The sequence below is a fragment of the Pseudonaja textilis genome, chromosome 16 (assembly GCF_049901715.1).
Source record: "Pseudonaja textilis isolate UNSWEBS1 chromosome 16, rPseTex1.2, whole genome shotgun sequence".
In the NCBI taxonomy this organism is placed as follows: Eukaryota; Metazoa; Chordata; class Lepidosauria; order Squamata; family Elapidae; genus Pseudonaja; species Pseudonaja textilis.
In genome coordinates this window covers 9162046-9176526 of record NC_142005.1, presented here as the reverse complement: position 1 = coordinate 9176526, position 14481 = coordinate 9162046, and the positions used below count along the sequence as shown (strand labels likewise).

The window sequence follows — 14481 nt, the reverse complement described above, 5'->3', positions numbered from 1 at the left end:
GAGGTAGATAGAGAGATAGATAGATAGATAGATAGATAGATAGATAGATAGATGATACTGTAGATAGATGATAGATATAGGTAGGTAGGAGGTAGATAGAGAGATAGATAGATAGATAGATAGATAGATAGATAGATAGATAGATAGATAGATGATACTGTAGATAGATGATAGATATAGGTAGGTAGGAGGTAGATAGAGAGATAGATAGATAGATAGATAGATAGATAGATAGATAGATAAAAAGATAGTGAGATAGATAGTGATGATAGACAGAGAGAGAGAGAATGATAGAAAGAGCTAATGAGAGAGATAATGACAGGGGGAGAGAGAGGAGGGAAAAAGAGAGAGAGGGAGGGAAGGAGGGAGGGAGAGAGAAATACAGTAGACATTATAGCCCATTTCTGCTATGGTTCCAAAAACATCTACGCTGTGTGCGTATGCATTCCTTGTTCAGTGACAGTTCACAGGATGCACACACACACACACACACACACACACACACACACACACAGATAGACTTTGCTGAACAACCCCTGTTTAGTGGCTGTTCAAAGTTTCCACGCTGTAGGATAAGGAGCAGGCAGAGCTAGGTGAGGGTGGAGTTAAGAATCGTTACATTGCCCCAAATGGCCCAAGTCAACTCTTTGGAATTTCCTTGACCCTCATCTGGTGCCCGTTTAGATTCTTTGACCCTCATCTGGTGCCCGTTTAGATTCTTGTGCATTGGGTGGAGCAATACATCCTAAAAACTGCAACTTAACGTTATGGTCCTGATTCTTGGCGCCCGACAGATGTCGCTTTTATGACCGCCACAGCCTCCTGCGGTCCTGCGATTTCCCCATTTGCGTCCTTCGCAACCGGAGGACAGTCAGCGGTAGCAGAAGCTCGGCCTGACCCCTCCCATGAAACCAAAATTGAATGGGGGAGCTGAGCGGCCAACGCTAACGTCAAACCCTCACTAAGCGACCTGTCCTAAGTCGAGGACCTTCCTGCAGTCTTATGATTTCCATTTTCTTCTCCTCTTTCCAAACAGACGGACTCCAGAAATGCCATTTCTCCTCCAGAGGAGGAAGTCAACCCACATCTGATAAGGAAACAATTATCTCTGGATGAATAGTAAATAATTAACCCCCTTCCCAATGATGGTGCAGCCATGCGGCTCTGAGTAATGCCAGAATAGCCACATAAACAGGTTTAGCATTGCAAAAGGAATTGTTCCACATTTGGGATGGGTGTTCCTTCTCTTCCCCTGGCATCTAATAAGGAGGAACGCGATGCCAACGGAATATTCAGCCACCGTATAAATTCTCCAAGGCTTCTACTACTTCCACAATTCACTTCGCTCTCTGAGCTACCGAAGACTCCAATCGTATCTCCAAGTCGGTGAGTAAAGCTTTAGGTTGCTTCCTGCCAGCCTGAGCATCGAGGAAGGCCAGCAAGCTTCTATTCAGATTTATTTCAGTTTGAATTCAGGTGAAGTTTTGCAAACTTGGAAGGAAGGGGAAAAAAAAAAGACCTGAGTTATTGAATTTATTGAAGTTATTGAATAGTGCTGGAAATGGATGCGGCTGTTTTCATCATTTAGCGACTGTTTCAGCGCACCTTAAAAAACGGAAGGTTTTCAACAGACGCCTCAATTTAAATTCAGATTTATTTCAGTTTGAATTTGGATGAAACTTGCAATCATCGAAGAAGATAGGAACCCAGTTTTAAAAACAAGAAGGCAACTGAGTTATTGCAGGAGGCTTGAGTTAAATGTGGCTGTTTTAATACTTAGTGGCTGTTCTGATGCACCTTAAAAGCTGAAGATTTTAACTTAAGCCTAAACTTAAATTCAGATTTATTTCAGTTTGAACTCAGTGTCAATCTTTGAGGAAGAAGGAAACTCAGTTTTTTAAAGAACAAACCGAGTTATTGCAAGGTGCTTGAATTGAATGCGGCTGTTTTAATTTTTAGCGGATGCTTCAATGCACCTTAAAAGCTGAAGATTTTTACTTAAACCTAAGCTTAAATTCTATGTTGGCTTGAGCTCAAATGAAGGTTGCAATCTTCAAAGAAGTAAACTCAATTCTAAAAAGAATTGGGTTATTGGAGGGTGCTTGAATGGAAGGGGTCCTTTTTAGTCTTTAGTGATTATTTCTAGATTTACACACCGGGAGAAACCAAAATGAAGAATTGGTTTGATTTACTGAGGGTGTAAATCAAAGGGAATGACTAGAATTAATTAACAAGGGTAGGTGATTTGGGTTAATTTGATTAACGATGATGATTTGGGTTGATTAGGCAAAAATTATCCTGCTTGGGAATAGATTGTTTAACTAGCGGTTTATGAATTGGGGAACTGGTGATTGGCCTTACTTGAATTATAATAATAAATACAAATAACTTGGATTAACTTGGTTAGGGAACAAACTGACCTTTTATATTTTGCCTCGGGTTAATTGAGCCCCGTCGATTTGCCGACAAAGCAGCGTAAACCAAATAGACCCCCTTTAGCTTCCTGGCTGAGATCGTTTCAACTCCGATTTAGCTGCTTTGCCATCCTGGAAATTTGCAATTCCAGCTGTGCAATCATTTGATATTTTCTCCCCCCCCCCCCCAAAGAAATCCAGCAGTGGACTGACCAATCCAGGGAGGAGATTAAAAATCCTCCAGTGAAATGATACCGATTGGAACAAATTTAGAATATTTGCCGTGCCAGGCTGGCCTCTTTCTTTCCAGCTAAGCATGGGAGTATAAGTCACCTTAAGATAGGTGGACTTCATTATTCCCAGAATTCCCTGGGTGGCAGGAGGTGGCCATGTTTATTAAATTTATGGGGTGTTTTTTTTTAAAAAAAAGATGGAAATTGGGCTTTTGGGGGGTGCTCCCTTGTCTGATTTTGATAACTATCATCTCCACCAGTAAGCTGGGGGAGAGCAGAACCTCCAGGTCCAGGAGCAGTCTACCACCAAAGGAAGCAGGGAAACAGGCCAGCAAATTACTAAATAAGCTTTCTGATGATTCAAACAACCGGACAATTTTTTTTCTTTTCATCTCTTTGACAGGTTCCTTGAAGGCCCCCAAGATGTCCTACCAGAGTCAGCAGTGCAAGCAACCTTGTCCCATTCCTCCCCAGTGCAAAATTATCCCCCCACCTCAGCAGTGTTGTCCCCCACCCCAGCAGTGCTGCCCCCCGCCCCAAAAGTGCTGCCCCCCGCCCCAGCAGTGCTGCCCCCCGCCCCAAAAGTGCTGCCCCCCGCCCCAAAAGTGCTGCCCCCCCGCCCCAAAAGTGCTGCCCCCCGCCCCAGCAGTGCTGCCCCCCGCCCCAGCAATACTGCCCCCCGCCCCAGCAGTGCTGCCCCAAGCAGCAAGATCAAAACCCCAAATGCTGTTAAGAAGCTGTTGAAGGCCACGTCCGAAAGGGGAAGACGGAGGAAAGAGGACGTCCATCTCTTGGCTTCCTGACCTCCACCAAGACGGAAGCCCCCAAGAAGACAACCAGGCCTGGGAATGGATGCTTCTAGACCCCCCGTCCATGCAACTCTGCGGGTGGGGGGGCAGGTTGCCTTGTTTCGTTGGCTTCTCGATGGCCAACCCAACCCAACCCAACGGAAGCCTTTGCGGTTGGAGAACTCTGCAGCCAAAACATGAAGAGAACGTCCAAGAAAAACCAGGCTCGTGGTCCTTAATCGTGTCACCCGCCTTCTCCTAGCTTCCTCTTCTGGCGCCTTACCCTGCTTGTCCCCTGGCCCCCAAAAAAAGCGCTTATTATTAAAATGCATGAATGAGCTGACGTTGGAAAGTTGCTTTCTTATCTATGGGGCCTTTGGGAGGGCAAGAAACCATGGTTGGAAACTAATCCAGGAGTGGAGCAACCTGGCATGGAGGAGGAGGAGGCACTTCCTGACGGCGTGGACGATGGACCAGTGGAACGGCTTGCCACTAGAAGTTGTGGGGGGGGGTCCATCCCTGGAGGGTGTTTGTTTGTTTTTTTTAAACAAAGAGATTGGACAACCTTTTGTCTGAAATGGCAGAGGGTCCAAGGTCCCTTCCAACTCTGTTTATTCTGCTATTCTGCTACTTTATTTTTCCTTTCTTCCTTCCTTTCCTCTCTGTCCTTCTTTCCTCCATCCCTGGAGGTTTTCAAGAAGTGATTGGAAAACTATTTGTCTGTAATGGGATATGGTGTCCTAATGGAGCAGTGGGCTGGACTAGAGGACCTCCAAGGTCCCTTCCAGCTGTTATTCTATTCTATTCTGTTCTATTCTACTCTTATATATATTCATATATATATATATATATATATATATATATTCTATTCTATTCTATTCTATTCTATTCTATTCTATTTTTATATACATTATTTTTATATATATATTCTGTATATTCTACTCTACTCTACTTTACTCTACTCTACTCTACTCTACTCTACTCTACTCTACTTTACTCTATTCTTACATATATTCTCTTCTCTTCTTTTCTCTTCTCTTAATTCTTTTCTCCTCTCCTCTCCTCTCCTCTCTCTTCTCTTCTCTTCTTTTCTCTTCTTTTCTCTTCAGCACCACCATGGTCTTGTAGGGTGGGCAACTGGCCAGGTTTGAGACAGCAACATCCAACCAAGTTTCACCCAGACTTTCTCAAGGTCAATAAAGATAGGAGAGTCAGGCTTGATTTACAAAACCCAGGTCGACAACTTACGACCATTGCACCATCCCCACGGTCATGCGATCAAAACTCGGTCGCTGGCAACTGGTTCATATTGATGACTGTCGCGTGATCCCTTTTTGTGACCCTCTGACCAGCCGAGTCAACGGGGAAACCAGCGTGTTCCTAACTTAACAACTGCAGGGATTCGCTTAACGACGGTAACAAGGAAGGTCAGAAAATGGAACAAAACGCCCTTTGCTAGTATCTATGGGGCTCAAACTACCCAACTTCCAGATGGGACCTGATGGATGGCTCAGGACAGGGGTCTCCAAACGTGGCCCCTTTAAGACTGGTGGACTTCAACTCCCAGAATTCCTCAGCCAACTCCAAACTTGGCCCTTTTAAGCCAGCTGAGGAATTCTGGGAATTGAAATCCGCCTGTCTTAAAGTAACCAAGTTTGGAGACTCCTGAATCCTAGAAGATTATAGACTGCATGCAGTATGGACCTCCTCTGACGTGATGGACCTTCTGAGTTGTGAGTTGTGGTCTATCCTCATTAAATTTCCAAAGGAGCGTCCACTTTCACCCAGGTGTGTTTCAATAGCCTTCAATATCCAGCCACAAGAAGGATGAGTGTGTCATTGTGCGTTTATTTGCAATTGGTTTGTTCGTTCAAGTTGACTTCTCCTGACCAAGGTTCTACATATTTCTAATAGCCATTATTAAATTATTAGATAATACACTTCTCTGGGTGTGCTGCAGGTGTACATACCCACATGCACGCACACCTTACACACAAACACACTGCAATCTTTTCTACCCCCATTTAGAGGGAATGTTTGAGGTCGCAAACAGATATATACTTACCTGGATGGAAAGTATGATTTATTTATTCATTTATTCTAATGCCGTTAGCCACTCGACTCCTGAAAACAGAGTTTTATCAACTTCGTTGAATCTTCTAGAATAGAGATTCTCTTGCTGTTTTTAAGACTCTTTAAAATTTTGAAATGTGTTTTCTTTGTTTATTTTGGGGGGAGGAGTTTTCTATTTTTTTTTTATTTTTATTTTTTCAATACAATAAAAAATAGAAACAAAACAACTGTTTGAACCAGAGGTTACCATTTGTCTATTTCTGCTTATTCCCTATTCTGGACCACTGTGAGTTTTCTGTCTTAAATGAGATTTAATTTTAATTTCTTCTGGACTACAGTCACTTTTGCTGTTTTTAAGACTCTTTCACATTTTGAAATTGTGTGTTGTGTTTTTCTTCGTTTGTTTATTTTGGAAGGAGAAGGGTTTTTATTTTAAGTTTTTTTTTCCCCCAATAAAATAAAAAATAGAACCAAAAGAAATATTTGAAGCAGAGGCTGGCTACCATCTGGCTATTTCTCTATTCTGGATCACTGTGAGTTTTGTTTTTTAATCCTCTTTCTTAAATGAGATTTAATTTTAGTTTCCAAAGAGCTCTTAACGATGGAGCAGGCGATTGTTATGTGTAGACACGGTTTTGCTAATGGTTGGTAGAAGGCAGGACAAGATAAAGTCATGTTGGGGGCACAAGAAAAAGATTTGGAACCATTTCTTTCAATATAAATATAATGTATTTATGCTGCATATAATGTGACATCATTGTACGTGTTAACGCAAACTTTCCACTTTTTTTTTGCAAATTAAACCAAGGGAATAAAAGTAGAAGCTAAACAGCCTGAAAATGCAAATCAGGAGTTTTTACACCTTAGATGTGGGGTGGAAAAATGGCTTTACAAATGTTTGGCTCCATTTCACAGTTTTTCTTTCACTCGCCTTTCTTTAGCAAATATATCGCTCCAGCTAAGTTGAAGAGGCTATGGACTAGCCACTTTGGGGAACAGCTATATTTTGGGGGGGAATGGGTGCCAAATACTGCCCTGTTGTCGGTACTCGTAGAAAACACATTAATTGCTCCGTCATTCTTCCAAAACAGGCTTAAGCAAAGCTCTAAGCGACGCCTTTGGAATGATGCAATTGTGTCAATGTTGCAAACAGGCAGGACCGCAGCTCCTGAGCCTAAGCAGAGCGCGTTTCCTTCCGAAGCATTGGAAAAGCACTTTCAGAAAAGGTGGAAAGAAAGAAAGGCAAGTAGAATACTGGCCAAATTTATCCTCCCAAAGGCTTGGGCGGGGGTGTGTGTGTGTGGAAACCAGGGTTAAAAACTCTCGCAAATGGACTTTCTTCAACGCCATTGGCCCAGCAGTTCTTTCTCGTTCATCGGTTCCGCGTCGGATTCGTGGAGAAGCTTGGCGTTCTTGTGTTTGCGCGTCCTCTGGAAAGCATAAAACAGAACGACACCGATGCAATGAACGGGAGTTGGCCGGTTTGTTTGGAAAGGATGGCTTTGCACGCAGGGTGGGCGTAACCCCGGGATTGTCAAGGAGGCCAGCCTTGAAGGGAGGCTGGAGATGGTGGATTCGCCTGCAGGGCTTCGTGGGGGGGGGCAATAAACATCCTTCTGGGGGGGGGTCCGTGATGGTCTCTGAGCTTGGGGTTTTTTTCTTGCAGACATTTCATGACCCAACTAGGTTACATCATCAGTGCCAACGCCATTGCCTTCTAGCGTTGTTACCTAGTTGGGTTACGAAATGTCTAGAAGGAAAACTACCAAGCTCAGAGGGCCTCAAGGATCCCACAGTCCTCCTCCTCTTCCTCCTCCTCCTCCTCTTCCTCCACCCTCAGCACAAACCCTATTACCTTCTAGCATTGATGATGTTACTTAGCTGGGTAATGAAATGTCTGCAAACAAACTAAGCTGAGATGGCTCCAAAACCCCCACAGTTTTCCTCCTCCTCCTCCTCCTCCTCCTCCTCCTCCTCCTCCTCCTCCTCCTCCTCCTCCTCTTCCTCCTCCTCCTCCCCCCCAACCCTATTACCTTCTAGTATTGATGATGTTACTTAGCTGGGTAATGAAATGTCTGCAAACAAACTAACCTGAGATAGCTCCAGAACCCCCACATTTTTCCTCCTCCTCCTCCTCCTCCTCCTCCTCCTCCTCCTCCTCCTCCTCCTCCTCCTCCTCCTCCTCCTCCTCCCCACCCCCAAACCCTATTACCTTCTAGTATTGATGATGTTACTTAGCTGGGTAATGAAATGTCTGCAAACAAACTAAGCTGAGATAGCTCCAAAACCCCCACAGTTTTCTTCTTCTTCTTCCTCCTCCTCTTCCTCCACCACCTCCACCTCTCCGAAACCCCCTCTCCCTTCTAGCACTGATGACATTACCTAGTTTTGGTAATGAAATGTCTGGAAGAAAACCGCCAAGTCCAGAGAGCGCCAAGAGCCCGCAGTTCAACCCTGATCCATAAATATTCTCCTCTAACGAATGTCCCGCTACCCCTTGACACATGAATTCAATCCAAGCTGAAGATGAATTTTAACATTTTAAAAATCCCCCTCTCTTCCAGGCCAGTCTTCAGGCCAGACCCCACAATCACATCGAATATAACCTTTAAAAAATAATCCTCCTCCTCCTCATTAACAACTTGATAGTCTGTAATCAATCAATCAAGGAACGACCAACAGTCGAAGTAAATAGGTTTCCAGCCTATTATTTGGGGCAGGTTTGTGGGGGAGGTTCTCTCTACCCAAAGTCCAGGAAGTGGGACCCACTTCTTCCTGTCTCCATTGGTATCTCCTAATTTTTCTGGTGATGCACCCAATAACTCGTTCACCTACCCGAGTGAAATTCCTCTTTTGGAGAAGATCCATGACTTTCTACAAAACTTCTGCTTCTTTGAAATCGCGTGACATCCTTCTTCTGGTCCCTTCACGCCGACCTCCTCTTCTCCTTTGCCCTTTCAAAACTTCCCTCAAAACCATTTCTTACACACACAGCACTGATGACATTACCTAGTTTGGGTAATGAAATGTCTGGAAGAAAACCACCAAGTCCAGAGAGTGCCAAGAGCCCGCAGTTCAACCCTGATCCATAAATATTCTCCTCTAACGAATGTCCCGCTACCCTTTGACACATGAATTCAAAAAAAACCCCTCAGATTACCTTGCTAGTAGTCAACTCCTTCTGAATGAGAGTTTTGAACTCGCTCTTTTTCAACGGCTCGGCGTCCGTGGACTTGCGTGGAGCCACCTTGGAGTTGCCCTCAATCATCTCGGTGAAGGCTCTGAGCAGCCTGGACATATTGGGAGATCTGTCCAGGTGTCTGGTGGAGAAGAAAGGATGGATGGAAGCTAAGGAGAAGAACTGGGAGTCAAGACAACACTGAGGTCTTCTAGTTTTCTGTGTCCTCACCCAACAAGGTGTCACCTTCACAGCTGCTTCCTGTTCCTGCAAGAGAAAAGAGAGAGAGAGAGAGAGAGGTGGAGAACAAGAAGATGGAGCCAGGGTTGACTCATGGCATGGTCTGATCTTTTCCTATATACCTCCTTGGGTGGTGGCCAAGCTTTGAGGATCCTTGTCAAGGAAAAATACAACCCCTTCTCATCTCTGGAGATGCCAGCTTTCGAAGAAGCTCAACCGGTCCTCTCCCAACTCAACGCCATGGACAGGAACTCAACGTCTGGTCTTAAGGTGACTCGAGCTAGCCCAGCCTATCTTCCTTCTAATCTAAATTCTGGGCATGGGAAGGGTGACCTACTTGAAGAGATGGGTTGTTTTCAAAGACGCGTTCAGACCTGCCGGGCGGATCAATTTTAAGCATCAATCTAATTATCTGGAGTTGGAGCAACAACTATACAAGTAGGGCAGTCGAAAGGATGAGAAAGAAAGAAAGAAAGAAAGAAAGAAAGAAAGAAAGGAAGGAAGGAAGGAAGGAAGGAAGGAAGGAAGGAAGGAAGGAAGGAAGGAAGGAAGGAAGAAAGAAAGAAAGAAAGAAAGGGCATTTGAACCTTGAGGCCAGGAAATGATAACTATCGAAAGTTGGTTTTTGACAAGGGAAAACTACTTCGAATGTTTGCTTAGCTTCCTTCTCTTAATTCTTCTCAGGCTGTATATTGAATTTCAAACAATATAATCTTGCTTTACAAGTTTGCAAGCTGCTGTAAAGATGGTTTCTTTGATCCTAAAACAGGCTGATGAGGAATAGAGGCATCGATGTAATTAACGTAATTGCCGCGCATTAAATCCCAATATTAATTCTCTGCGAGGAGATCTTGTTCTTCTGTGTGTGTCTCGTAAACAGCATTGCAGCTCCAAGATCAAAAATAAAAATAAAAATAAAATCCTTTGGGCTGATTGTATTCAATCAGGGGATGCCGGTCGTTCTCGACTAGCAACAGTTCATTTAGCGGCCAAAGTTACAACAGCACAGGAAAATGTGACTCCACAACCGTTTGTCCCACTTAACGGCCATCGCCGCCTCCCCCCATGTTGGCGCGATCAACCTTCAGATGTTTTGGCAATCGACTCAAAATGGATGACGACCACAACATGCCAGGGTTTATGCGATTCCTCTTTTGTGACAAGCCCAAGCCCAACTTAGATTCCCTTAACCAGCGTGCTTTCTAACTTAATGACTGCAGTGATCCGCTTAACAACAGTGGCCAGAAAACCCGTAGAATGGGGCAAACACCCTTAATGATTGTCTCATTTAGCAAAGACAGATCTGGTCGAAACTCAAGGAATACCAGGATTGCGGTCCGCAGAAATAATCCTTTGGGCCGATCATGTCCAAACAGGGGGAGCCGTGAGTTTCATGACTGCATTCTCCCCAATTGCTTAAATTCTCCTCCTCCACCTCCTCTTCCACCTCCACCTCCTCTTCCTCCTCCCTGTACAATCTTTTCTCTGCTCCAAAATCCGCCGTTTCAACCCTAAATCCAAGCCCGACGCACACGGCCCATGACTTACCACGATGCAGAAGCTTCCCAAACCTAGCTGGGCGGAATGAAATCCTGCAAACCCTAAAAGACATTAAGAAACACTTCCTTGAAGTTCAAGATGTGGGTGGCGGATGATGGTGGCCTAACCTGCTTTTCCAAGGCTACCCTGGCTCTGTTTATGGCGCCTTCTGACGGCATTGTGCCAGGAGGAATTGCAAAGAATGCGTCGGTCTAAGCTGCAGTCGCTTGAAAAGAACGACGCAGATCTTCTCTTAGAAAGTGAGATTAAAAAAATTCTTGGTCACTTCCACAACCCTCAAACTTCAGGGAGAAGGGGAATACAGGTAGGCCTCAACTTACGACTGCAATCGAATCTCCGTTGCTAAGCAAGCCCTGTGTTAAGCGGGGTTTGCTTCGTTTTACAACCTTCCTTGCCTCCGTTGATAAATAAATCACTACACTTAAGTTAGTCACGCAGTTGTCAAGCGAATCTGGCTTGTCAGAAAGGTCGCAAAAGGGGATCGAGTGACAAACCGCCGCACCCCCCCAGGATGCAGTAACGGTTGTAAATATGAGTCCCTTGCCGAATATCTGAATTTTGGTCACATGACCATGGGGATGCCATCGTAAATGTGAAAAATGGTTCTAAGTCATAACTTCAAACTAAACAAATGATCAGGCTGGCTATTAGGGCCTCGGATGTTAGCAAACTAATATTACCCCAACATACAAAATTGGAAGTGGATTTTCAGATGCTTCCCAAACAAATGTGTGAACGGACGCAGAAGTGAGGCCAGATCGAAAGGCTAAGGAAACTTCCTGCGTGGTGTCCACCAGATCCTGATTTGTTCCTGGTTTTCTTGGCATATTATGAGGGGACCGACCATGCTGGATCAGTCCGACCAACCCCCCCACAAACAAACCTCACAAAATTCTTCCTGTTTGATGGTTTTCCGGTTCTGTTGACATAGTCCTTGCTCTGAATGTTTACCAGTGCAACTGTGGGGGTGAAAATGTGATTTAAATAGGGCAGTTTGGTAACTAACACACCCTTTTTTAAAAAAAATCTGGAATTAGCAAGATAAACCAGATTTCTGTGGAGGAATGAATTAGCAGGAGATTTTCCTTAGGGAGTCGTGGAATTTACAAAGTTTCTTTTTTTTTTCCCCCGCTTAGATCTTGTCTCTTTTCATCTGTCACAACCTTAAAAAGTCTTTATCCCATAACACCCCCCTACAAACCATATCTCTCAGATCTTTGCAGATTTCCAATTATCTTTATTTACAATTCAGATGTTCCTGGGTTCTCTTTCTAATGAAATACAATTCTCTTTCCACCCGGGGCTCAGCTCAGCCGAAAAAGGTGAGACCTAATTTAAGAGGAACAATAACAAAAACACAACTGGGAAAATATTACATTCAACTTAATTGAAGAGGAACGATTAAAAAAAAAAAGCACAATGGAAAACAGAGGAACAATAACAAAAACACAAGCGAGACAAGATACAAGAAACATCGTGCATCGTGGCACGAGAGAAGATCGTGGGTTAAAAACTAAAAAATCCATCAAAAGTCAGAACATGGCCACTCCACAACTTGAGTCATCAAGTTTCATTAGGGATCCAAGAAGGAAAATCAGGTCATTGTCTTGATCAGGACGGAAAATTCGTTCATTGTCTTGATCGGGACGGAAAATTCGTTTGTTGTCTTGATCAGGATGGAAAATTCGTTCGTTGTCTTGATCGGGATGGAAAATTCGTTCGTTGTCTTGATCAGGACGGAAAATTCGTTCATTGTCTTGATCGGGACGGAAAATTCGTTCGTTGTCTTGATCGGGACGGAAAATTCGTTCATTGTCTTGATCGGGACGTAAAATTCGTTCGTTGTCTTGATCGGGACGGAAAATTCGTTCGTTGTCTTGATCGGGACGGAAAATTCGTTCATTGTCTTGATCGGGACGTAAAATTCGTTCGTTGTCTTGATCGGGACGGAAAATTCGTTCGTTGTCTTGATCGGGACGGAAAATTCGTTCGTTGTCTTGATCGGGACAGAAAATTTGTTCGTTGTCTTGATCGGGACGGAAAATTCGTTCGTTGTCTTGATCAGGACGGAAAATTCATTCATTTTCTTCATCATGAAGGAAAATCAGTTTATTTTCTTTATCGGTGAGGTTTCTTGTCCACCACGATTCAAATTGTAAAGGGAATGCTTGTAGTTTGGCCACTTGGCAATCTCAGCACGGATAAATTCTCCAGGAGATACTGTGTCACTGACGTCTTTGTGGGCCAACATTATAAATTCAGGGGACAGGTAGCCAATTTTCACGGAGAAATCAAGGAAGCACCTGAGAGCTTTCCAAGCCTTATCTTCGGGGGATCGTTCTAGAAAAGAAACAGAACAGTCCAACTTTCTTTAAGGAGCCAGAGAAAATTTCATCCTAGTCTAAGGAGGGATCTGAGGATGTTGGTTTAATATAAACGGATGGTTTGTGAGCGGAGCTGAAACATGGTTATGTTTATCCAGCTCTCCATAGAAATTCTGACAATCTCTGGGTTGAACTGTGGGGTCCTGGGTGGCCTGTGAGCTGGGTGGTTTTCTGGCAGATATTTCATGACCCAACTAGAGAACATCATCAGGGTTGGAAGGGGAGAGGAGGAGGAGGAGGAGGAGGCAGAGGAGGAGGAGAGAAAAGAAGAGAGGAGAGGAGAGGAGAGGAGAGGAGAGGAAAGGAAAGGAAAGGAAAGGAAAGGAAAGGAAAGGAAAGGAAAGGAAAGGAAAGGAAAGGGGGCGAGGGAAGGAAAGGAAAGAGGGAGGGAGGGAGGGAGGGAGGGAGGGAGGGAGGAAGGAAGGAAGGAAGGAAGGAAGGAAGGAAGGGCGAGCTGTTACTGTGGAAATGTTTTCTAACTAGGGATTGCAACGAGCTTCAGGCCAGTGCTTGGAGTGTTTTCCTGAAGGATATTTTAACTTCGCAAAAGAAGAAGCTCTGGAGGAGACCTGCCCATCCATAATTTTCATGTGGCATCCCACGCAAAGCCCAAGGGTGGGGCCCTGCAGAAACTCGGCTGAGATTGCTTAACTTCTCCCAAACTTCCTGGTCCTTCAAGGAGAGAGAGGAGGAGGGAGATGCTACGTATATTCCCTGTGACAAGTAACTCAGGATTGATCTGAAATTGCGGACAAACGTACCCACAAAAGTGCCGATGAAAGCAATCCCCAAGGAGAGGTCGTTGTAGCCATAGGTGTGGGCTCCTTCATTGCGCCAACCCCGCCCTTCGTACACGTATCCATCCTCACCAATCAGGAAACTGGAGGAAGGAAGGAAGGGAGGGAGGGAGGGACGGAGGGAGGGAGGAAGGAAGGAAGGAAGGAATAGGGATGGAAGAGAAAGAGAAGGAAGGAAAGGAGGGAGGGAAAAGGGATAGAGAAGAAAGAGAAGTAAAGGAGAGAGAGAGAGAGGGAGGGAAGAAGGAAGGGAGGGAATAGGGATGGAGAAGAAAGAGAGGGTAAGGATAGGAGGTGGAGGAGGAAAGGAAAGGAATTTCAATCACATTTTTAAATTCATTTAAGACTAGATGAGTCTTTTTCATCCAGCTACATGGCTGATCTCAAAACATTAAGCAAGACTTTAAGATCAGAAAATATCAGGTTTGTCGGCCAGATTGGAGCAAACGCTTCAGGAAGAACCTGCCTCATTCTATATTAATATTGATATTAATAATAACAACAATAATAATAATAACACCAACAACACCAACACCACCAACAACAACAACAATACCAACAACTCCAACAACAATAATAATAACAATAATAATAACAATAATAATAATAAACAAGGACAAGGACATAGCTGAGCACATTCCTGCAATCCTGAGGATTTTCCCTCCACTCCAGAGATCCTGAATTCATATCGGGAAGTGCCATCCATCCATCCATCCAAACTTCCAAGCATCTCGTTCCCCTCTCACCTGTACGCAATGTCGCACCATCCTTTGAGGTTCATGTGGTAGTCCTGGATCATCTTGACTTCATTGTG

General features: G+C 44.3%; 1 protein-coding gene and 1 long non-coding RNA gene across 8 annotated transcripts in view; both read right to left on the bottom strand.

The window, feature by feature from the left end:
- Window positions 1–5502: 5502 nt before the first annotated feature.
- On the bottom strand, window positions 5503–10614 carry LOC148124580 (uncharacterized). Of its 7 annotated transcripts, none has more exons than XR_015739675.1 (4): window positions 10475–10606; window positions 8918–8953; window positions 8669–8828; window positions 6131–6938 (listed from the first exon to the last, which is right to left on the bottom strand). It is a non-coding gene; the product is annotated as an uncharacterized LOC148124580 (long non-coding RNA). The 7 variants fall into 7 exon arrangements; XR_015739674.1 differs by lacking the exon at window positions 10475–10606 and adding an exon at window positions 9049–9300; XR_015739671.1 differs by having other exon boundaries at window positions 5503–6938; window positions 8669–8947; window positions 10475–10614.
- Window positions 10615–11702: 1088 nt separating this feature from the next.
- Window positions 11703–14481, bottom strand: part of LOC113449171 (peptidoglycan recognition protein 1-like) — a 6517-nt gene continuing 3738 nt past the window's right edge. The window contains exons 3-5 of the mRNA XM_026720178.2: window positions 14414–14481; window positions 13632–13750; window positions 11703–12826 (exon numbers count right to left, since the gene is read on the bottom strand). The exon at window positions 14414–14481 is cut by the window's right edge and continues 143 nt beyond it. Coding sequence (XP_026575963.1) covers window positions 12591–12826; window positions 13632–13750; window positions 14414–14481 — 423 coding nt within the window. The 3' untranslated portion in view covers window positions 11703–12590. The remainder of the gene's footprint in view (window positions 12827–13631; window positions 13751–14413) is intronic.